The sequence below is a fragment of the Vidua macroura genome, chromosome 3 (assembly GCF_024509145.1).
Source record: "Vidua macroura isolate BioBank_ID:100142 chromosome 3, ASM2450914v1, whole genome shotgun sequence".
NCBI lineage: Eukaryota > Metazoa > Chordata > Aves > Passeriformes > Viduidae > Vidua > Vidua macroura.
In genome coordinates this window covers 38,453,622-38,478,281 of record NC_071573.1, presented here as the reverse complement: position 1 = coordinate 38,478,281, position 24,660 = coordinate 38,453,622, and the positions used below count along the sequence as shown (strand labels likewise).

General features: G+C 42.3%; 4 protein-coding genes across 10 annotated transcripts in view; 2 read left to right on the top strand and 2 right to left on the bottom strand.

The window, feature by feature from the left end:
- Positions 1–5,254: 5,254 nt before the first annotated feature.
- Positions 5,255–6,991, top strand: RPS27A (ribosomal protein S27a). The gene is made up of 5 exons (XM_053973684.1): positions 5,255–5,412; positions 5,690–5,744; positions 5,935–6,020; positions 6,323–6,454; positions 6,794–6,991. Exons 1-5 carry the CDS (start codon positions 5,365–5,367, stop codon positions 6,941–6,943), a joined length of 471 nt encoding a protein of 156 aa, XP_053829659.1. The 5' UTR covers positions 5,255–5,364; the 3' UTR covers positions 6,944–6,991.
- A 530-nt stretch (positions 6,992–7,521) lies between these two features.
- MTIF2 (mitochondrial translational initiation factor 2) lies at positions 7,522–17,289 on the bottom strand. 3 transcript variants are annotated; one of them, XM_053973680.1, is made up of 14 exons: positions 17,129–17,289; positions 15,687–15,918; positions 15,114–15,219; positions 14,048–14,219; positions 13,730–13,890; positions 13,140–13,316; positions 12,603–12,742; positions 12,091–12,215; positions 11,152–11,356; positions 10,320–10,572; positions 9,371–9,511; positions 8,445–8,609; positions 8,149–8,289; positions 7,522–7,777 (listed from the first exon to the last, which is right to left on the bottom strand). In XM_053973680.1, exons 2-14 carry the CDS (start codon positions 15,909–15,911, stop codon positions 7,608–7,610), a joined length of 2,181 nt encoding a protein of 726 aa, XP_053829655.1. In that variant the 5' UTR covers positions 15,912–15,918; positions 17,129–17,289; the 3' UTR covers positions 7,522–7,607. The 3 variants fall into 3 exon arrangements, with proteins under 3 accessions (XP_053829655.1, XP_053829656.1, XP_053829657.1); XM_053973681.1 differs by having other exon boundaries at positions 8,445–8,504; XM_053973682.1 differs by lacking the exon at positions 17,129–17,289 and adding an exon at positions 16,951–17,110.
- A 1,637-nt stretch (positions 17,290–18,926) lies between these two features.
- LOC128804732 (prolyl-tRNA synthetase associated domain-containing protein 1-like) lies at positions 18,927–20,183 on the top strand. The gene is made up of 2 exons (XM_053972840.1): positions 18,927–19,175; positions 19,736–20,183. The coding sequence occupies exons 1-2, from the start codon at positions 18,942–18,944 to the stop codon at positions 20,171–20,173; spliced, it is 672 nt and encodes a 223-aa protein (XP_053828815.1). The 5' UTR covers positions 18,927–18,941; the 3' UTR covers positions 20,174–20,183.
- The window catches only part of CCDC88A (coiled-coil domain containing 88A), a 66,445-nt gene continuing 61,344 nt past the window's right edge, over positions 19,560–24,660 (bottom strand). For 4 of the 5 annotated variants that reach the window (XM_053972834.1, XM_053972836.1, XM_053972839.1 and 1 more), the window contains one exon: positions 21,458–24,367. The gene's annotated coding sequence lies outside the window, so the exon portion shown is untranslated. Of the gene's footprint in view, positions 20,310–21,457; positions 24,368–24,660 lie in introns of those variants that run through there. The other variant, XM_053972835.1, reaches the window with a different exon arrangement.

Sequence of the window (24,660 nt, the reverse complement as noted above, 5' to 3'; positions counted from 1 at the left end):
GCTCTTACAGTTTAATATTGTCCACAACCCAGACCATTCCCACAGCAGCCCAAGGAGCAGGTGGGTGCACATGACCAAAGCCTACATTTGTTCTAGGCAGGCATTTGTTGTTTTGACAGGATTTGTTAGATTATCTTGATAATCTCATTTGTGCTATGACTCCAGCAATGAACTAGCAGGGAACAAACCAAAAAGACCAAGCACTGGGACATGCCTACCCTGCATCCGCTTTGGGCAGCTCCCTAATGAGGGAGCACTCAAAAGCAGTTCACTCACACTGACTCTAAACCCTTGTGGAGACTACAGCAAGGACAGACCTGATGTACTGAAGCTGGCAACACAGATGCATAAACCATTTCCATTCCACTTCCATACCATTCCAGAGCTTTCTTCTCCACGGAGAATATACTTCCAGTTAAAATACAAACATGCACACGTTCTCACACAGACATATTAAATGGACAAATAACTGATACTTTGTGGAAGAGGCATTCTCAGCATTGTTTGTGATGCTCAGTGTTTCTACAGCTCATAAAGAGCTAAGAGGATTCTTCACTTGCCTGCTGTAAGTGCTCCCTCTGTTGTTGTGCAGAGGAGCAACCAGCAAACATGTTCCATCAGCCTGGCATCTTTCTCATCTTCAATTATTCCATCCTGAGATAACTTTTCATGCTTATTTTCTCCCCAAGCAACTTCTGTCTTAGCCCAACCTTACAAAGCACCGGTGATATAATTTAGAATAACAATGCATCTAAGGAAAAGTAAACCCCACATTTAAATATCCTGAATTTGCCCTAAAAAGCTTTTACTATTCATATTAAGCATACTGCAGAACTCACTCACTGATTTCAATAGGGATTAGAAATACAAAGACTGAGTTGCAAAAAATAAAGGTGATGAAAATAATGACACAGAAGAGAAATAGCATTAATTTTAATTTAAAAGGTTTAAAGGCCAAAATCCCTGCTCACACTCAAAATCATTTGTGAAACCCATAACAGCAACAAAATGACAGAGGAGCTGCAGGCACAGAGTCTAGGGCAGTTTATTGGAGCAAGACACAAAAAGCACATTGGATGCAAATAACTGTGTGGATGCAGAAAACCTAATTTTCAGATATTTTATCTTTAAATTCAAGCACTTCTCTAGCTCAGTCCAGGCAGATGTGTGTTAGCTTGTCTGCAGAGTTGTTTCCTGGCATTTGCTGCCCATATGATTTGCTGCAGCTGTCTGCCCTTGGCCTGGGTTCCTGCTACCTGGAGAACAACTGCCCCTGGGTCTGGCAGTGCAAGAAAAAGCCCCTGTGAAAACTTCCAGACCTTGGAACCAAGCAGGACTCTGTTTATTTTTGTGTGTCCTAAGAACTAAGTGCTGCAATTGCAGCTTGCCCCAAGAGTCAGCTCATAGAGGCTCCACTGAAAGCCAAGTGCCTGCGGAGTTGTCTCCATGGAAAGCTGCCCAAAGGAGCACTGAATCCAAAGTAATTTGTAGGCTGGAATCAGAGCTAAGTTAAAATTTCAAGTTTCAAAGTTTGTTATTAAAATTTTGTTGTGGTTTTTTTTTTTTTTTCCTCATTTCTTCCAGCCCAAATCCATATTTTGGGTAAAAAATCTTTTTGAGGTAAAAACCAGCCCTCATAAATGAAAATTGTAGATTTCTAATGCACTGTTGACTGAGACAGTGAATTAATGCACTGTTAGGACAGTTTTCCAACAGAAATAAGCAATAATCTGAAAAATCAGCCTGCAAGATTATTCTGTATTTGTGTATAGTTACCTCTCCCTTTCCCTACCATAAAGCCACACAATGATCTTGACTGATTTCCCTGAATACTGTGGAAAGGCTGGAGGTGATATTAATGTCCAACCTTTTACTTGAAAACATGGATACAAAGAACATTTTTTCCTGTAAATAGATAGGTCCTAGAATGGTAATATCAAGAAACACTAGAAGAGATGGTAACCTGAAAATCCTCCCGTAAAATAGTCTGAAATATGGCCAGGAAATAAAATAAGAATTTAAAATAGTGTCATAATTAAGCAACAACAGTCTAAGAAAGAGAACATATAAAAGAAAAGGACCTATTTCACCATTGACAGGTAAATCTCAGGGGGCTGGAAGTCCTTAGAATATATCGCTTTTCAAGTGAAATTACAGAAAATATAGCATCTGTGATTTAGGAAGAACTAATCTAATTAATCAATGGCTAGAAACAGGAGAGAGCTATTTTTGAGTAGCAGCTACTCTGCAGGCTATAGGAGATGAGTTAATGAACTACTTTGTGGGTTTGATATCCAGGGATTATATCAGAAATGAGATCTCAGCACCCAGAAATAGACTGTTGCATTGTTGGAGGTTTCAACAGCATTTAATGCCCAATTTCTTCCAGGACTCTGGATTCTTTTGGAAAAGCCTCAAGCTGTACTTTTTCATCTGTACATACAGAAACAGCTTGAAGATGTGCTTGTCAGTTTTCACAACACAGTATTTTACAGAACAGCTGAGCTCTGCAGCTTCAGTTCCTTTAGAGAAAGGACCAAGGAAGAACCTGTGAAAATGGATAAAAATGGACTCCTTGTACATGGCTGTCACACCAGCACTTTTATAAACATCAAAGGGGTCATCAAAAGAACGTGTCCTGGAAGGGCTGCATTGTGTGATGTGTGAACTGGGATACTTAAAATTGCTACAGCACACAAACATCTTCTTTCCTTTCCAAATATCCAAGTGACTTTTCAGCTGTTTTACCAGGGACATCACAAAATAGAAAACATGGCAGAGCAGGATAACCCCAGTACCATCTCATCAATTCACATGTCAGAGCCAAATTCAGAGCCAAAACCGCTATAGCCTTTAAAAAATAGTAATAAAAAACCCCCAAACCAATCACAAACTTTCTAAACTAATATATTTATATGAAAAAATATTTTTTAAAACTGAGGATATTTTTTTAAGAACTGAAAAAAATCTCCTCAGGCAGATAATTTTTTATGAAACACCTTTTACAGCATTAGTTAAATTCAGGTTTTTCATATTAGCAAGGGTTTACACAACCATTAGCAGCCGCCATATGAAAATAAAACAAGAATGGGACTATTTAAAAATAAAAATTAAAGAAGCCAGAGACAAATTATCAATGTCTTAATTAACATGTTTTGCACATATTTGAAATATTAATAATTAAATTTTAAAATAAGATAAATGATATTTTTATAACATTATTTTAAAAATAAAATAAATTAATTTTAATTAATAATCTTTTCTGATAGTATAACAGACATGAGGGCTCAGATTCCAGAGCTTTTAATCTCCTGTGAAGAAAAAACTGCATTCCTTTAACCATTCTTGATTCTGGCAATAAACACCTCACATTCCCATTTAGCTGAAGTGAGGATATCCTTGCATACAGTAACATACTGCATTATCCATTGATGTATTTTTGGATATGATGTTTATAGAGAGAGAATGAACAGGAAAACAACTTTCTGGAACACTCTAATAAGTATGGCAGAATGAAAATAAAATGAATAGAGAAAATAATAGAGCCAGCTTCATGGTGCTGCTCTAAGATAAAAAGCAGCCCCAAAAACAAAGCAACATCATTCAAGATTGTAAAAATGCAGAAAAACTTTTCATTATGAGGCAGTCTCTAAATTCACCTGAGATTAAATAATCACCAATCTTATTTAAAACTAAGGTAACCAGCACTTATTTGGACAGCTGGAACACCACATATTTTCTCTAGGTGGACACTGAATGTCCTTTTTGCACTTACAGCAGTGGAAAACCAAGGGAGCAGGGGCTGTGCATTTTAGTATCTTAAAATACTAATTCAACTCAAGATTTAAAAGCAATGCCAGCATTCCTTTTTCCTACCCATCTCCAAAACCTGGAATCTTGATTTTTCTAGGCCTTTCCCATCTCAGTGTCTGAAGAAGGCAGACAGGCAGGAATCCCTCAGGAATTTCGGCAATAACCTTTCCACAGAATGGCTGGTAATGCTAGCACAGGGCATGTGAGAAAAATGTCATGGGTCTTCTTAGTTTTGTTGATTTTCTCCTGGTTTAGGACAGCTTTATAATTTCAAAACTCCCATAAAATTATGAAAAGTGGTTTTCAAGCATGAAACCTACTGTTATTCCTGGGATTTTGAATTCATTGTAGTGACCCTGACTCCACTGTAGTGTTTACAGGAGCACAAAAAACAGTATGTTTTCTGTAACAACACAGAGGTCACAACTGGTCTGCTTACACCAACTGGAGACAAAAAACCAGAACACCACTTTTTACATACTGTCAAGTACTCGTTTACTTGAAAACTATTTGTTATTTTACAAAATGCATTATCGTATATAATGTAACACTCCTCAGATAGCCTGTACCCAACACAACCTACTGTCACATTTTCTCATCAAAACACAGAAGGGTTGAAATTGTTAAAGTGGCCCCAGCTGATTTATTCAAGCAGGTCCTGATTCTGCTTTAGCTTTTCCCATTCTCGACTCACAAGCATAAAACCACCTAACAAACAATTTTCAAATCATGACTCAGTGCTCCTTTATTCCCAATTTACCGACAGCTTTTCAAGTTTTAAAAATTTTTGCCCAGATATAAACCTGGAACTGATCTCGAGGAATCTGCAGGGGCAAAGTGGTTGTGAGGTGTGTTTAAACTGCCTCCTCAAGAACCAGGACATCGAATTCTGGGATTTCACACTGCGAAGAACCACAGAATCCCAGAATGGTTTGGGTGGGAAAGGACCTTAAAGCTCATCCAGCTCCATCCCCGCTATGGGCAGGGACACCTCCCCCTAGACCAGGTTGCTCCAAGTAGTGTCCAACCTAGCCTTGACGAAGGCCAAGGTACGTCGAAAACCCGTTAGCCTCAAAATAACAATCCCACCGGCAGCCACTACAATGCACAGAAAAAACGAGTCCCAGGGGTGGAGAACTCCGCCCTCACGGCCACTCCTCCTCCCCACCTCATGGCGGCCCCGCCTCCACCCCTCATGGCGGCTGCTCCTCCTCTCCTCACGATGGCCCCACCTCATCCGTCATAGCAGCTCCTCCCCCACCTCAAGACGGCCACCGCGATGCACTGTGGGAGCCGCAGTTCCCGCCCACGCCTCCCGTGCTGGGACTACATCTCCCAGCAGGCGCGGCCGCGGCCGCTGCTGGCAGAGCATGCCGGGAGCCGTAGTGCCTGAGCGCAGCACGCCCCACCCCCCACCCCCCCCGCGGCGCGCACGGAAACCCCGTGCGTGCGGGCGCGGCGCTCTCTCGGGCCGCCGCCGCCATTCTGCGAGCAGCGCGGGCAGCCCGCGCTCCGGCCCCTCCGCTCCGCGCCGCCCCTGTCCGCCTCGCCATGCAGATCTTTGTAAAGACCCTCACGGGGAAAACCATCACCCTCGAGGTAAGCCACCGCGGCCGACGGGCCGCGCCGCCCGTGCCTGCCGGTGCTCCGGAAGGCGGGGATGTGCCGGCAGGCTTCGGGATGCGCCGGGAGAGCCCGGGATGTGTGGGGAAACGCAGCCCTGCGATGCCTGGGGCGGTTCCGACCACGCGGTGGGGGCCGGAATGGCTGTGGCAGCACCGGGCGTGTGCCGGGAGCACCCTCGTGGTTTTTCGGCCTTGCTGGGCTAATTAAAATGTGCAGCGCGTTTTGATTCTGTTGTTCTGTTTCATAATAGGTTGAGCCTTCTGATACTATAGAAAATGTAAAAGCGAAGATCCAGGATAAGGAAGGTAAGCTCTAAAGGTACTTATTTACTATTATATATTGATATCAAAATACGTTATATACATTATTCTGTTCTGCACTCTTGTGGATTGATGTGTGTATTACACAGATGTAATTCCCTGCAGCAATCTTGATTTTATTACAGCATGCTGTAGCTCACGTCCCTCATTTATTCCTGATTTATATCACCATTAGGCATCCCTCCGGATCAGCAGCGGCTGATCTTTGCTGGGAAGCAGCTGGAGGATGGACGCACACTGTCTGACTACAACATTCAAAAAGTGAGTAGGAAAGGCAGGACACAGCAATGCAGTACCCAGGAGCTGGCACGGGCACAGCTGACTGACTTTTGCTGCTGAGACTAAGAAATGTTTCTAATAAATTCAACCAAATCAAGGGATTGGAGTAGTGTTGATACCGGGAGGTTGGGATGCCACCTTAACAGCAAATAATCCTTTTAGAGCTTTCCTAAGTGCCTAGAACTTGAGATGTGCTTTCTCTAGGTAGAAGGAAGAGGCCTGTTCAAGTGCTGCAGTTGCCTTGAGAAAACATTTTGAGTCTGCTTCATGTGCTTTACAAACAGGAATCAACCCTTCACCTGGTGCTGAGACTTCGTGGTGGTGCTAAGAAAAGGAAGAAGAAGTCTTACACGACTCCCAAGAAGAACAAGCATAAGAGAAAGAAGGTTAAGCTTGCAGTGCTGAAGTACTACAAGGTAGGTAAAACTCACTCAGGGAGAAACTTGATGGAAACTCACCTCTCATCAGGGAGGGTATGAAGCCTGTAACTGGCCTGCAGAGATTCTGGTGTATTTAATATTTAATCTGCACAGATTATGGTGTATTTAATATTTAAACTCCTATTTGCAAATATCCCACGTGTTAAACAAAAGATGCACAACCTGTTGCAATTGGGCACTTCTGACACGTAACTCAAGAAGTTTGATGTAGTTGCTGTTACAGAAACTATTATGCCAATGGAAAATACTCAAAATTATTATTGTTGCTAAAAGGTGGAGAGAGTATGTGAGCCATTGCCTGTTTGTCCTTCCCAGGTGGATGAGAATGGCAAGATCAGCCGCCTGCGCCGGGAATGCCCCTCGGAGGAGTGTGGGGCTGGAGTCTTCATGGCTAGTCACTTCGACAGACACTACTGTGGCAAGTGCTGTCTGACATACTGCTTCAATAAGCCAGAAGACAAGTAAATGTACCAGACAATAAAAATCTGAGCTTCTGTACGGATGAAGGATTTATTTCTGTGGCGCTGTGTTTCCTCTCTGATCAGTGAGAAATATTTGTGGACCTTGGGGTGCTGCCAGCCAGCTAAGGTGAAATACTTAAGTGTGAAACTGAAGCAGCAATTGGATTTAAAGAGTACTGGGTACCAGTTGTAAAAGGAAGAAAACCAACACCCAAGCTAACCTTAAAAGTGGTCTCTTTAACATAAGACAGTTCTGATGTGGAAAAATAGCAACTTCAGAGGTCCAGAGTGGGTCAGTGCTAGAGACTAGGGTGACCAGGAGTCCTGGTGAGAAAATGCAGCCAACACACTGAAATACAGCACACTGCGAGGGGAGGGAGGAGATGGCTCAGCTGATTTGGAACCAAGAGATTGTCATCAGAAATATTTTACCATGCTGGTTTTACACACTTAAGTACTTGGAGTTACTCAAGTGGTTTATCCCATGTTCCAGTGAGGGCAGCTGGTTGCTTGACATGATAGAAAAGCAGAACATTTTGGATATAAAATGTATCTGAAGTGCTCTGATGAACAGCTCCTGTGTATCTCTGAAAGTTCATTTAATGTTAAGAGTTAAAGGCCAGACAGGATCATAATACACATCCTTTAGTGTTCACATGTTAAAATGTCTAAAATCCTGGGTCCCAGGAAGTTGTCTGTTGAATTTCTTTTTCTTCATAACAGATTATTTCATCTCCAATACTGAACTCCAGATTTTTGTCCAAACTCAATCCACAATCCATTCCCATTTTTATTACCTGGACATCATCTTTATGGTGCTTCAGTGATGATAAACATCCTACAAAGAGAAAATGCATGAGAGAGGCCACCAGTAGCAGAGGATTGGTTTGCCCTTCCTGCAGGATTAATGTTTACTTTGTGGTTCCACAAGGAAAGCAGGAAAATGTAGGGATGGGAGGTGCTTGTGGTTAACAGAAGTCAGACACCAGCTCCTTTTGGCAGGTAGATCCTGTGATGCTTCTACTTGCCTACCAGAGTGGGTGGTTGGAAAAAAGGTCTGGGAACAATACACTGGCATTTGGTGGTGTTCCTCTCCATCCTGGACAGAATTCAGGATTTCTCTAGGATCCTTTGCACTGACTTCCCAGGGAATTAGCAATATCTAAAAATACTGAGCACAAATCCACATTTTGTGGCAATTCCACTCACCTTTCCAAATAACATCCCTGTTACGGATTAGCTTAAACTTCATTTTTCTGTCCAGCAGCCCCTTGTGCACTCTGCATCCAGCCACTGGAATTTTGGTTTTTCCTACTGTGACACAGAAGGTGTCAAGAACAGAAGCTTCCCCTAAAATAAAAAAGTAAAGTTGAAGTCCACAGGAATAACAAACTGGCACGAGGTAGAAGCAGGCTGCACTTTTCTACTTTAAGATAAAAAAGCAGTTACAAAAGAGTATAGAATTTGCCACATTTTGAGGCAAAAATTTATCAATGAAAACTCACCTATTGTAGTCTCCACCACAGTTGGGGGCAGCCTGCTGTTCAGCTCATCCTTCAAGTCTTCTATAAGTTTGTAGATAATGTTGTGAAGTTTAATTTTTATTCCCTTTTTATCAGCCAGCTTTTTGATACTTTCATTGGCTTTCACACTGAATCCAAATATTACACCTGATAAATGAAACAACTGTCAAGTGATGACTACAAGGAATGAGTCTTTGAACAGTTGAACTGAAATTCTGCAGCACAGGGTACATTTTATTCCTGCTTCTCTTTTAAGGGGGACCATTTGCCTCTTGCACTATGGCTCATGGACTGCTACAAACCTATCAAAATAAATGACCCAAAAAAGCCCACAGAAGGTCCCTGATGACAGAGCTGGAGGTATCAAATCAGAAAATAACATACACAGCTCATGCAAAGGACACAGATCTCTCTTTCTGGGCTGGAAAACCAACTCGGTTTTCCAAATAAAGCTGGAAGTGAATTCTAGATGATTCTTGCCCACCTGTGGGCTATGGCAGGTGCAGTGACCTCACTCCCTGCAGCAAGTGAGAATTATGGGGTATGAACAGCAACTGATTCAGTCCTAGATCCAGTTGCCTCCCTCAGCAAAGAGAAAATTATTTTCTAACCTGCTTTTCTAGCTTTGCCCTGTGTGAGCATCATAAAGCAGCCTGAGTGAAGAGCCAGAGCTCAACCTTAACAATTTAATTTCTGGCAAGAGCTTTTCCAGAGTCCTTCCATTTCCATGAGACTTTGAGCCTCCCCCTCTGCACCAGTCAGATGTTCAAGGAAACATTTTCAAGATTAACAAAAATTTACCTTATTGATTCTGCTAATTATTATTGAGAAAACAAAACCTGACTGAGGCCTATCCATTTCAGTAAGTCAGTAACTTCAAAACTGTAAAATTATTTTGAAACACTCACCATTAAATGCTTCAGCAAGGCTGATATCGTTTTCACTGATATCTCCCATTCCAAAGTAGAGAATATCTAGTTTGCATTCATCCTCACAATCATAGCTGTCCAGAATGTTCAGAATAGCTTCAACAGATCCATCCACATCACCTACACAGATAAATGGAAGTACTGCTGGCTTTGTGTAAGTCAAAGACACAGAAATACAACTAATGTCAACTCCACGCTGTGCAACAGAAAGTCTTCTGACATCTGTCACTATATTTTGAGTAATATGTTAAAACCCATCCAGAAAGTCTGTTAATTCAAAAAATAAACTGGATAAATACAGAAGGGTCAGAGGCTCTACATCTGCCATCACTGTCTGGTCAAGTTTGCAGGTCTTCAACTACAGTCACTGTTTGAGTATCACTAAATGAGGTTAAACCAAGTTCCTCCTATCCTACTTTAGTACAGAATTGTTATTCTCCTCTATCTTGCTGCTTCCAAATGCTTATAGTTTGGTGGGGGTTTTTTTTGGGTTTTTTTTTTTGTTTGTTTGTTTTGTTTTGTTTTGGTTTTTGGGGTTTTTTTTGGTTTTTTTTGTTTGGTTTTTTTGGTTTTTTTGGTTTTTTTTTGTATTTTTGGGTGGTTTTTTTTACATATATAGGGTTTTATATATATATATATATTTTTTTTTTAATATAGGGGTTTATATGTATGGGTTTTCCTCAGGAGTTCCTAGGTAAGTGCATTGAGCACATTAAGTTTTCCTGTTGCTCTGGCCCTGCTGGCAGCGCATCTTCCTGACCAGTGGATGTTTTCTGATACCCCTGCTCTTATGAGAGAAGTTCAATAACCAGTTTTAAACTGATCAAACTTTTGGTAACAGAAACTGTGTTTAGTTTAGAGCTCTGTTTCATGCTGAGCATTTGAGAAGCACAGAACCAAAGGAGCAGCACACAGACAGGGACAGCACCTTTAACTATTAATGAGAGCGTATTTTCATCCATCTCTGCTCTCTCCTTAGGCCTTGAGAACATCAGATGCTTATTGGCCTTGTACAGCACTGCCTTCCTCTGTCTCCAGGTCAGGTGGGCCAGCTTCTGCTGCTGCATCTCATATTCCAACCTGTGCTCCTTTTGCTTTGCTTCAATAACTTCCAGGTCCTTCTTCATCTTCTCCTGTTGTTCAACATAGGTCCTCCAAGCCACAACTTCCTGTGCCCTTTGCTGGGCAGGAAGACAGAAACATTACCTTTAAAGCACTGCATCAGAACACTGCAATTTCATCCTTTCGCATCCTCTCTACAGGCTCACTCATTTTCCTCCACTTTTAACTACAGATTTTGCTGCACAGATGGCAGAGAATGAGACAAGAGCTCTTCCTCCCTGAGCTACCACATGATTCAAGGCCTATTTTTACAGTATCTCTGCATTGCAGAAGAGAATTACTGTTCATTCTTTCATGTGGTTTTTTTCCAGCTCTCACAACCCCTATGTCAAGCTGTATTTTATGCATTTTCTTTTTGTCAGACAAGAGTTATGTCTTTCTCAAATTAAAACACTGATCTCCTTAAGTACTCGATTGTTCCAGTGGAGATGAGGACAGTCCAGCAGGGGAAAGGTGAGAAAGAAAGAGGCAAAATGCAAACCCTCATTCCTCTTCCAGAGCATCTAGCTCAGGTCCCTTAATCCCCATGCTCAACCTTTCATGGGATTCACGACTAAAAGCTCTCACTTATTTTGTTATTCAGCTCCTTCCCATCCTTGCAGCAGTGTGAGCTTTTCACTGAAGACTTCTTTCTGTACCTCAGACTCTACTTCAAGGATTTCATCTCCTGCTGAAGGGCATTCCTTCCAGCCCATGATTTCCACAGGGATGCCTGGTGAGGCTGCATCCACAGCTTCACCGTTCTCGTTGAACAGGAAACGCACTTTTGCCCAGGTCTTCCCTGCAACCAGAACACAGCCTTTCCTCAGAGTTCCTCTCTGGATGATGGCTGTGGTGAGTGGACTAGTGAAGAGCAGAGGAGAAAAGTAACAGACAACATTAAAGTGATGTTTCTCCCTGTCTTCACGGCCAGTGTAGGTACAACACAGCCAACACTATGATGGATTTGTAATCCATCACAGGCAGAATGTTCCTGTGATGACTTACTAGAGCACTCACCAAATGTTTCAGTGAGTTAAAATGCCCCAAAATCTGTACTTATACTCTTAATTTCTGCAGATCAATCCGAAGTCTGACATTTGTGAACCCAGCAACAGGATGCTTTCACACATTAAGTGAAACCCCACCAAAAAAACTCCAACCCCAAACAACAAATCCTAACAACCTTGTAGAATTCAGTTCATTTTTAAAGAGGGCAGAACACACCTTGCTCACTTGCAAATGGACTAAGATACATAAGGGTAGAATGTCGTGTTACACAAAACTAGTCATAAATTTTGTATGTATTGACTGTTAACTTCATCATTCCTACTTTTTAAAAGACATTTAAAAAAACACTTAAGTTTTACCATTTTAAACTATTTCCTATTATAGGATTTTTATTTCAGGGATATGATGAATTTTGCCCTATCAGTTTATAACCTCTTGTGTTGTAGAGTAGTATTTCAAGGTTTTGGCTAGGAACACTGCAAAGGAAGTGTTCTGGCTTTACTTCCTGAGGCACAAGTCCCCTGCCCAGTGTGTCTGTGTTGTTACGAAGTGCTTCACTGAAGCTGCAGAGATGGCACTTGACTCACCCTTTCCCTTTGTCTTTCCGAGACTCAATGATCGTCCCCTCCACCAGCCCCGTGGCATCTGCCTTCAGTTCCAACATCTCTGCCAGAGCAACAGTGGCCTCTGCCAAAACCATCAGGTTTTCCCCCTGCATAAAACCACACAAAACCACACAGAATAAAGGAAGTGCCCAAGCAAAGTGAGATCAGAAGTTCAACACTTAGTGCCAAATTCCACCATTGAAATGTGATGACATTCAACATCAGGCAAGACTTCTGGACATCAGACACAAAACTGCTGGACTGAATTACCAGTAGAAAAATGAGATATTATTGCTTGCTGGAAGTCTGAGCCTCATAATACATTTTAGTGTGTCTCAAATAATTCTGGCAAGAGCCAGTAGCACTGAGCTCATGGCAAGATACCAAATACCAGGAAGAGAAGCATTTTATTTTCCAGCTGCCAAATAAAAATGCATTTCTCTGCACATATTAGACACCCAAGAATACCATAATTTTTTCTACCACAATCTTACCTTGAGTGCAGAAATATTTACAGCCTGAACATCACCTCCAAACTCTTCACAGACCACATCGTGAGCCAGCAATTCCTTCTTTACTCTTTCAGGATCAGCTTCAGGTTTGTCACATTTATTAATGGCCAGGATAAGAGGAACTAAAAATAGAACACATAAACTCAGCACCAACCTGACCAAAACCTACTGCTACTACCACAGCTGCTAAAAAAGGTTAGAGCTAGTTATGGCACTTAGAACAGATTATCTCACTTGGTGCCTCTTCCCTGAGCAGCCACTGAGATCTGAGCTACCAGGAGGAAGCTGGAGGAGTTACCCATGTAGAGAAGGTAAAAAAACCCCAAACAATAAACCCCTGTCTTGCTAAATATTCGTATTTTAGGATCTTTTTGTATTACTGCAACATTCAGTACATTTTCAAGCATCGCAAGGGATGATGAATGGGACTAGGACAGTTCCCAAGTTCTGTGGATTTCAGTCCAAGGAGGCTTTTTTGAGGGGTAGAAGCATGGTTCCCAAAGCACCCCCACTCTGTACCTCCTGAATTTTTGGCATGCTGGATTGACTCTATGGTTTGCTGCATCACTCCATCCTCTGCTGCTACCACCAGAATGACAATGTCAGTGACGTTGGTGCCTCTCGCCCGCATGGCTGAAAAGGCTGCGTGGCCAGGAGTGTCAAGGAAGGTTATCTTCTCCCCAGAAGGCATGTGCACTGTAAGCAAATGGTACAGCTTAACATCAGCATTTTACCCAGCTTTATTTGACATATTGTAGACCAAGCATCACTCCTTTGAGGGCATTTTAATAATAATAACATGTATTAGGTAGTCAGGTAATTGTTGGCATGAAGGTCAAAGGTGCTGTTAAAACCTCAGGCACAAGAAAGTGTCCTGGGATCTTCCATAACTCAAAATAGTCTAATACCAACTTGCGCAGACAATTCATTTCAAAGTTCTAGGTACATAGTTATGATAGGTATCAGCAACAGACATTTTATGTTATGGTTTCCTTTCTCACCATTTATGTGGCAACTTTTTTTCCCCAATGAACTGGCAGCAAGTCAGCCTGCTGTGTGAGATGGAGAGGAAATTGTGTTACACCTGAGCACATGGACTTGGATCATACCAATAAAAGCTCCAATGTGTTGTGTGATGCCTCCTGCTTCCATCGATGCCACTTGGGTTTTCCGCAGGCTGTCCAGTAAGGTTGTTTTCCCGTGATCCACGTGTCCCAGGATGGTGACAACTGGGGGCCGTGGGGTCAGTACTGCTGGGTCTGCAGGAGGTCTGTAATTGCAGCAAAAATAGGAGCTGTAAATGCCAAAAAAAAATTCACTGGGCCATGCCCACCACAGCACTCGATGCCACATGGTCGAGGCTGCCTCCTCCCCAAACACCTGAACAAAGGAATAAAAAGAGCCAAAAAGAACAGTTCACAACTTGCCTCTTCACAGCATCTGTGTTTTTTCTTTCCTTTTCCTCTTTCAGTTTTGCCGATTTATACTTCATTCCTGATTTTTGCACAATCATCTTGATGTGGTCTTCACGTAAGATGGAATCTGGTTCTACTGAATCAAGGTTAATGTCTGTATAAAGCAGCACTTCATAAATATGATCTGCAGCAAACATAAACACATCTAACAATTACATCCACAAAAACACGTGGGATAAAAAAACCCAACCCACTTCATCAGACTTTTTCATTACTTTATTTGTGCTAATAAGTACTATTCACCAAGCAGTTTTCCTTCAGTTAGATTTATCTAGAAGTTGCCATTAATCTACATACTTGCAAAGAACTTTTTGCAGATTTACTAAAAATTACTACTCTGTTAGCTGCTAGAATCTTATTTTCCACTCAGATATTCATAGCTTACTTTTCCACTAACTCCAAAAGAGAAAACAACTGAAACTCATGTAAAGCAAACAGCAAAGGAGTGATTTAAGGAGGAAGGAAATTTAATAAATCTGATCATATGCTCCTTTCTTTGGTTTTAGAGACACAGAACATATTACAGTAGTCAAAAATTGTTACAAGGAGCAATTCCAGAGAAGTCTTGCCACTCCCAGTTAATCAAAGGACGGTTCTAATGAAACACAAATTGCTCCTGAACGCAACATTCCTATTCCTACTCTGGATTTTAGGCCGAAGCTCTTTAGTCACGAGTTCTTAACTCATGGAGGTCCAGCTCTGACAGAGCAGGGTGCAGTGTTTTCCTCTGGAATAACTTAGCCCCTGGGAACCACAGCCACAAGGAGCAGCCTGCATGGATCTGAGGCCTTTCTGCTGGACAGGGCAGACAGATATGGCTTCTTCACACTTAAAAGTTTGGCCCGGTAATTTGGATGGCCCAGCTTCTTTTCTCTTTAGTCTGCACTGTGTCTCCCAATATTTCCTTTGGGATGGGTCCACAATCACTAACTAAGGCCACTGACGGCATCATTTCCTTTCCACTGATGGAAGGGGTGTGACAAATGTTGCTGTTTCAGATCCCAAAGCAGGCTCCCACCTATGTCTTTGCCCATAGCTTGTGCCAGTTCCTCCACAGTCATCTTCTGCCGTATCTCCACTTCACCTTTCGTCAGGGGAATCTTCTTTTTCTTCTTTTTTGTCTCCTACGTGGAATTAGACACATACACAGGAATATAAACTAAGAAATAACAAAAACAATATTAAAAAGACAAAAAACACATCTTCTTTACTATAAGACCAATTAATTACAATTCATGAACAAGTTAACACATTATAATGAACATTTCAAATGTATAGCACACTACCCTTAATCTTTTTGCATTTTTAATTTTTCAGAACAAGGACAAAAACCAATAAAACCATTTCCATTTTTGTTTGTAGTAATTTTCTCCAGTGTCAGCAAAAAATCATGATGCTACTGGTCTAAGTCAGTATTTAAGAGGGAATAGCAAAAAAAAATTATACATTAAGTACATTCTGTCTTACAGGTTTATAACAATTTCTCTATACTCAATAATAAAGCGCTTTTTTCCTTTTTTAATTAAATTGTTCAAACTGAGCTCTTGTCCTTCCCACACAAACCCAGGGATTACTGGATGTCCTTAATTACCTCCTTTGTGGCTAGATGTCTGCACTGTGATAAGGCACCACTGATTAATCTGTGTTTTGGCCAGAGATGTGGATGCAGAAGGAGGGACCCCACGGGATGTGCAGACAACTCCACAGGCTTCCATCGTGCTCCACAAACTTTCCTGGAGGACAGGGCACGCAGCTGCCGGCAGGTACCACGGAGCTGCACCAGATTTTCAAACCTCAGCAGCAACCCTTGGTTCATTTCCCCACTGCAAACACAAAGCACACACTGAGATCAGCCTCGAGGCTCAAAGATCCTCCTTCTCAGGACAAAATGTACAGGCATACAAGGCACAAATGTTATGTTTCCAAACAGGCTTTTTAATGCTGACAAAATGAAACTGTTTAGGAACTGTTCCAGTTTTTCCATTTCCTTCTGCGCTTCACCTTTCTCCACTATTCCACTGCAGACACATGGGTCTAAAAAGAGCTTGCAGATCTTTCATCTTTCTCCACTGATCTCTGATATAAACCATTAATTCCCCCACTGCAGGTTCCTTGACATCTCCTACAAAAACCCCACATTTGCACTCCTCATGCTATACTGATAGAATTACCCAAGTGTCAACCACCTCTCTAAGCCAGCAGAACACACCTGCAAAATGCCCTCTACCTGAGCATTTCAAGAAAAAAGCACCATTGAAAGACCACAGCACAGCAGTGACACCAGTGCTGATGTGTGGTCAGAGACCTCCTGTGAGGCTAAGCCCTGGCTCAGCAATTAGGCTTCTGTCAGATCATCCCACATCTTGTTTTAACCATCTTAACTTTGGTTTGAGTTGTTTTGCCAATTATCCCGTACAACACCCTGAGCTTCTCCTTTTGCTCAGAGCTGCCTATTCTGCACTGGCACAGGGTCCCCAGAGCAGCTGTGGCTGCCACTCCCCTGGAAGTGTCCAAGGCCAGGCTGGACAGGGCTCCGAGGATAGTGGAAGGTGTCCCTGCCCACGGCAGGGGGTGAAGCAGGATGGTCTTTAAGTTCCCTTCTAACCCAAACCATTCTGTGATTCTGTCCTGCTCAGGGATGGACTTTCTGTTCCTTCCATGTCCCCACTCACAGGTGTCCTTGTGTCACTCTCCCTGCAGCTCCAAAGGCAGGGAACGCTCTCGGTTCCTCCCAGAATGGCTGCGGGCCCTTTAAACCCCCACCCTGCACCCGGACACCTGTAAGAAGCGAGTACATGACAAAGTAACCAACCAAACCCAGCTATTTTGGTGGGGTTTTTAACTCTAAAGACAACATTAAAGGGGCTGAATCGGTAAAACCGAGGGAGCCGCGGAGTTGCCACAAGACGCTGCACACAAACAACAGAAGGTCAGGCCAGGTCTGACTGCGGAAAACCCTCCCCGGTCCCGAGGCGGAGGAGCGACACTCCCGCTCCTGCTGCTGTCCTGCCCATCGTTCTGTCTGATTAATACCTGTCAGCTGCAGCCCGCCCTCCCTGTGGGGGCAGCGCCTTTCTCCGAGCCCCCGAGTGCCGGCCTTGACAACCCGAGGAATGAAGGAAGGAATGAGGTTGGAAAAGAGGGAAGGGAAGGGAACGGAAGGGAAAGGGCTCCGCGTCCCCTCGGTGCCGCACGCCCGGCGCGCCTCTCTCTGCGCACGCGCCGCGAGGGGGTGCGAGGGAACCGCGCAGGCGCAGCTGCGAGCCCGGGACTGCTCGGACGGGGCCGGGGCCTCGCCTCACGGGAGGCGGGAAGTGCGCTCAGGGGAGGGGGGGGACACTGACCCCGTCAAGAGACACAAGTTTTCTGAGTTTATGCCTATTCTAGGGTTTTGAAACTTATTTTTAAAAACATCTATTTGTCTATCTACACTCTTAAATCTGTTTTACTGCTTCCTGCCAGGAGACAGAAGCTTCCTCTCTGCAAAGCCCTCCCCACCCATATGCAATCGAAAGCTTTAACGCGTCTGGTTTTTAAGTCCTCTCTAATTTGGCGTCTCTAAAACAGTGCCACTTAATGGAATAGAGAAAACAAAAATCTAAGATGAAGCCCTACAAATGAAAAGTCCTTAATGTTACCTAGTTAATGCTGGTTGTAAAATCCAGAGATAATTCCAGGGCTCTGCCCGGGACAGTGCTGATGTTGTGGCGATCCCTGTCCGGATGCTGCAAATTGTGTGTGACGAGTAATGACCATAATTTCCTTTACATATATCTGAGCGGTGTATTTCACGCTTTTTGCCCATAATGTGGGACCTGTGATAGTTCACACACGTGGTTTTCCACATGTTTGCGAGAGCCATAACTATGTGTTTTGCTGCCTTCAGTATCTTTCTTACAAATATTTGCTCATTTATGATGCTGAGTGTTGAAAAAAAAAAGCATTCTGCATTTCAAAGGTGGGGTACTGACACCTTGAAATGCACAGGTTACTTGAGTGTTTCTCCACGGGTAAAATAATCTCAAAAATAGATCACAGTAAAAAAAAAAAAAAAAAAAAAAAAAAGAAGGGCTGGCACAGGGCCACTACGAGGGCAGCTCATCCATCCTGGGACTGCCTGCCTGGGACTGACCTGAAAAACGTTTTAATGCAAAGATAGATTTAGCGTGCAAAACAGTCATCAGAGTTTACTGCAAATCTGCTTTTTGAGTTGATTTTCCACTGGATGCTGCCTGGAAATCTTCCTGTGTGCTGCTGTAAGGCTCTGGGAATTAGCATGGGATCATATTTTATCCGCAGGTCTCTTAACCGCAGAGTCATACTGTTTTAATTTAAAGCTTATTACAGATTGCTCGTTTCTCTGAAGGGTAAACTGGAAACAAATAATTATTGATGTCATAGGTCAGGGCGATGTTTTGGGTTGTAGAAATATTTTCCAATTGAGTTGGCCATTACTGTTTGGCTTTGTCCCTTAGTTGCAATTCCTGATTATTATTGGTTGATTTAAAAAAAAATACAAATTATGCAGTTTTTGTTTACAGGGTACATCAGGCATTTTGATTTTCTTTTTAGCTTTGATTTTTTTTTGTAACTTTCTTATCTAGCAGCGTTTTCAGCAAAATTGTAGGTAAGGAGCACACCAGAACCCGAAATTAGATTAAGAACAAGTATAAAAAAAATTAATAGGTTAAATGGAGAGAAATATCTGCTTGAAACCAACACTTGAACAAAATACAGTTCCCACTGAATGCGTGTCGAAGCAATGTATTAATGTCGCTATTTGGGAAGGAAATTACTAAGGAAGATGAAACGTATTGAAGCGTGAGGGAGGGGAGGCTCAGGTGGGATGGAGACATATTATATCCGCGGTGTGAACCGCAGGGGGCTGTTCCTCAGGAAAAGCGAGTGCAAGTTCAGTGGGTTTGCCCGTTCTTTGCGGGAGGACGCTGCCCGTGGGCGGGTCCGGCGCGGCGGCGGAGGCGGAGTGGGGCGGGACGCGATGGCTGCCGAGCTGCGTGAGGCGCTGGAGCGGCGGCTGCGGGAGCTGGGCATCGCCACCGTCACCGCCGAACACCCCCAGGTACGGCAGCCTCCTGAAAACCCGGGAATAAACCCCTGCCTTGCCAGCGGGGCACAGCGGGATCAGGGCGGGATGAGGTCCTGCGCCCGCAGTTTTAGCAGAAGTATCATTGTGGAAGTTCTCGCAGGGCCTGGCAGAATGCTTTGACTTTGCCTCCAGATCCACCCCCTTTCCCCCGTAGTCTGAGGAGCGGCTCACCCACTTCTTTTCCCTGAAGTCGGCGGCATCTAAGATGCTTTCCAAACTTCTACTCGCTCCCAGTTACAAGCCACGTCATTCATTCCAGGTGTGTGGAGTCGCAAATGGGAGCACTCCCAGTGCTGTCTTTTAAAGTGAGACAGTGTTGCACACACGAGACAGAAATGATTCTGAAAGTGTGGGGGAGCAATTTGTCACATTTTATTCGTGTTCTGTTAAAATTCCTTCATAAAAGGGTACAGCTTTTAGGCCGAGTAGAACATTCAGCATTTTCTAAATACTTAACAAATGATATCTGCCAGCACACGACTGGGAGTCTAATGGGATATAGAGTCTGACACCGCACTGGTGCTGTTTTCCAGGTGTTCACTGTTGAAGAAATGATGTCCCACGTCCAACACATGAAAGGAGGTCACAGTAAAAACCTGTTTCTTAAAGACAAAAAGAAGAAAGGGTTCTGGCTGGTGACCGTCCTGCACAACAGGCAGGTCAATTTGAATGAACTTGGTAAAAAACTGGGTGTTGGAAGTGGAAACCTAAGATTTGCTGACGAAAACGCCATGCTGGAAAAGCTCAAAGTGGGTCAGGGCTGTGCCATGCCGCTCGCCCTCTTCTGTGACCAGGGAGATGTGAGGCTGGTGCTGGACGCTGCCTTGCTTCAAGGGGGCCATGAAAAGGTGTATTTTCATCCAATGACAAATTCTGCAACCATGGACTTAAGCCCCGACGACTTCCTGAAGTTTGTGAGATCAACAGGCCACAATCCCATCATTGTACACTTCGATGAAGACATTAAATAGAGGAAGTTCATTTTTCTACTACTACTCATATTTTGTAGAGCAAAACTGGTGAAGAATCTCATTACAAATAAAACTTGAAAAAAATGGCTTACTCCTTTTTCATTTGTTTCAGTTATATAAGTTTGTATTGTATAATCTGTTGAGAAAAAATACTGCCTTTCAGTTATTAGAAGGTTAAGAGTGTTCTTAAAAAGACATTTTGTAATCTACCACTAAGCAGCTAGTAAGTAGAAAAGCCATTATTTAAATACTATTATAGTTTTTATCAGTAAATGGATAAAACTAGAATTTCCCAGGCATGGTACTGGCCTTGAAGGTTTAAACTTGACATCACTAGGAAAGAACAAATTCCAAGTTGTAGAACACCTGTCAATACCCCCAGGAGAGAGTGACTGTCCCTGCACCCATTTATGCCCTACTACACATTGCTTTCTTTTTATTCTTTCTACCTAAAAAAAACAACTCACCTACACTACAGGAAATGCATTTGATTGTCATTTTTCAATCATGGTGTGCTGAAGACAGAAGCAGAAGAATCTCCCTCAAGTCCAGTAAACATCCCATGGCAATGAGCACCCCCCAAAACCCAAAGCCAGGGGAGTAGTGAGTGAGGGATGGAATCTGAAGATGATGGGGGTAAAGGCTTTTGGATGCAGCCCAAGGAAAATGTCAGTACAAACAATGCCTCCAGGGCAAGAGCGTCAGCACAGGCTGGGACGAACTGAAACCAAAACTACAGGAGCATGAATTAAAAACATGTAAAAGGATTTGTGATCTTGGGTGAATGAACAATTACTATTAACTGAGTAGGAAAAATCATCATCTACAGTAAGGCAAGTTCCTCCACTCACAACTTTACCACGGTTCCTTCATATAGAATGATCTGGCACCTGTTTTCAGAGCCCTTAGTGACAGAACGCTTCACCATCCAGCAGTTTCGGTTCTCCACTTCTAACAGACATAAACCAACCCCATCTAGCCTGGGAGTCATGTCCAGTGGGAAAGTGACCAAAAATGCTGCAGCTGTAGGAAGAGTACTAGAGATATGTCTAGACTGATGGGAATGTGGTATTTAGAAATACTGGGTTGATGAATGAGCTCTGGATTGACAAATGCACCACTAAATTAGCTCCACATTGATACATTAGGATGTGTCTTTAATATTTATCTTGCTTGCTCTCTGCCATTCACTCTCCCTTAAAGGTTGTTTTTTTTTTTTGGTTTTTTTTTTTTGTTTGTTTGTTTGTTTTTTTTTTTTTTTTTTTTGTTTTGTTTTGTTTTTTTTTTTTTTGTGGTACCCCAAAATCCCTTATCAATTCAAAAAAAAGAGTATTAGATTTGACTTGCCAAGGTTTTTAAATCTGGAATGTTTTAAATGTGACAAATTGTTTGAAGTATGTGCACAAACCTGGAATCTGCACTGCCTAAAGTGTGACTTAACTTCATCCTCAGAAGGGATCCTGAGACTCATCTCAGCAAAAATAACTACCAGGCTTCAAATACTACATCTGGCAAATCTAGACTGATTTCTTTTTGTATTTACTTATGAAATCAGTGTCTCATTCTTTTTTTAAAATTGTATCAAAATAGTGTACAGTGAAAAGCTACCCAGCTCTATACAAATCACACAGAACAAACTACACATGGTCCAGAAAAATTCTGCTACAGTTTTATCAGTTTCCTTCCAGAAGAAATACTCACTGCACACATCACCACAACACCAATACCCTTCCAGAAAAAAGTGTGTATAAATATACACACACAAAATAAGAATAAAAATTATTTGGTTTGGCATTTTAATAACATCATTAATAAATGTATACAATGGCAAACATTAAAAATCAATATGTAAAGGAAATTACAGTTTTAAATAAGAGCTTTTAAAGTTCTGTTTCACACCTCGGTACATTCCTTTAAGGCAGTTTTATTAATATCAAAGCATTATTTACATATACATCATCAGCTACCCCTAAAAATCACACATGAGCTCCCTTTCTTAGGCTGCATCATGTCCTGGACAAAATTTAGAAATAAGAATAGGTGTTGGGAATGTTACTTAATCCTCAGAGACTATCAGAAAAGTAAATAGAACATACACATTATATGGCATGAGAGCCTCCTTTGTAACCTGGAACTGGCAGTGCTGGGTTTGGGATTCCTGGGGTACAAAGCTGCCATGTGCATCCCTGGCATTGGGAATTGCAGGAACTGAGAGGCTGCTCCCAGGTTAAATTTGGTTTGTTACTTCCCTTTAAGGGCACAGACTGAGAAGGTTAAGAAAGGAAGAAGAAAAGGGGAATTGGCAGAGCACAGAGGGCCACCTGACTGCTCGAGTGCCATGGAACTTCTCTGCAAAGCAAAGAGGACAGCTTGAGAAGAGCTGAGCTGGTCAGCAGAAGGGAGGGGATCCCTGTGTGATGGAAAGGACACATCCAGGTGTGCTGAGGGCACTTACACGTGCTCAGCAGTGCTCCACACATGAGAGTGCGTACCAGAGTCATGACAGTGTCCCCAGACACAGCCACCCAGCTTGGATCCTGGCAGCATTTGGCACTGCAGTTTCAGTATCGTGGTTCAAGCCATGCATTTTTCTGTAACAGTAATGTGACAAACGGTTCTGGGGGGGGGGGTTTGAGCTGCATCAGTCCTCTGTCAGCAGAGAGTGAGGAGAACCCAGGCACAGGCCCTGAAATGAGCTTGAACACGCTGTCATTCAGAGTTAAGAGAGATTTTCCTAATCTTTATGGTGTTTGAATTGTCTGTCATACCTGCTATGCCCTTAGTATAGATCTTTTAGCCTATTTTATCACAAAAAAAATTCAGAAGAAACTAATTTTAAAGAAAACAAACAGAAAATGTCCCCTTCTAAAGCTTATGGCGTATGCCTCTTTTTTCCCCTTTTAGATAAGATTTCAAGCTTTTGAATCTGTTGAACTGCCTTCAGCAGTGAGGCTCACCTTCCTCAGAAGCTGCAGGTGACATTATGCACCTGCCTGTTGGACACTCAGAGGTGACACAGGGAACTCAACCCTTTACATGAAGAACAGGAACGTGCTTACTGGCTTTAATAAAACAGAACAACTCATTTTGGGTCTCAGTTCCTGACGCCTTCCTCTGAGCTCGCTGCAAATCTTTCCAGACAAATATATGTGATCACCAAATGTACCAATGATGTTTGTTGACTTTAATATAAATCAATAATGAACAAAATGTATCTAGTAAAAGATACCTTAGAGGGAACTGATTGTAAAATGCATGATATTATTTACATTTCTTTTTGCCATCAAGAAACCTCCTAAGCCACAATCAGCTCATGTCAAAAGACAAACAGTAAAAAAAGAAATTAAGTCAATACACAAACATCGTAAGACAGTATTATCCTAGAAATGGCATTTGTGGAAAACAGCCTTATATTAAAATAAAAGTTATAGAAAAACCACACCTGACAATTTCCTGTCAGAAACATCTGAACATACATATGCAGAGTAACTCGGGAATGTGAAAAACACAAAGGACAAACAATGTCTCTATAGTACCATTATCCCATGACTCTGTTAGTTACCAAGCTTTTCCATGGATGTAAACAAATTTTTCTCTTGCAGTATGCAACAAAAATCAGCATAAACTTTCTTAAGAGCAATTTCATGCAGATTATGCTAACCAAATAAGGCAGTGAAGTGCCAGTAGCTGTGAGGTTTTTGTATCTGTATATACAGTCCATTTCAACAATATTCTACAGCTTTTCTTTTAGGTTTACAGATGTAAATAGAAACTGCTAGTTTGGTTTTTTTTTTTTTGCTAATTATTAGCAGAAGCTTAAGCAAATCAGTAGCTAATTTCAAAAACAGAAGATGAAGGAAGTTTTTTTTTTTTTTTTTCCCCTGGAGTAATTCTTGAGACCTTAAAATCCTTGGTCCTTAGGGAGATGAGAACTGTCCTTTATTCAGTAGATCTTAACAGTGCAATGTGCAATAATTCCTAAGACCATCTACACATTTTCGGCAGTAGACTCCAGTAGACTCCTTGATTCAAGGAAGGAAGGAAGGTAGGTAGGTAGGTTTTTATTTCTTGCCTGCTCTAGTCACGAAGAATGTAAAAAATTCCCTTAATTTTTATTAATGATTCCTACAGTCGCTGTCTTGTTACTTCAGATATAAAGGCTTCACACTGAGATACTGAAGGACACTTTTCTCTCTGTGTTCAGTCAAAAGGCAGAAAGAGAAAAGAGTGTAAGAAAAAGCTTCAAGCGTAGACTCACAACACACAGAGTTCAGTCACTAACAGCATGCACCAAAGGGGCTCAGGGAAGTCGAGGAGAGAACAGAACACCAAAAACAAGCTTTATAAAAAGACAGATTTCATGGGGTACTGAATACTCTGGGTTTTGTTCAATTGTTCTTTCACATTTACCTGTCCCTGTCTAAAAACTGACTACAGTATTATTTCTTAGTGGGATTTCTTTGAAATCCCACTTTCTTCTTCAGGAG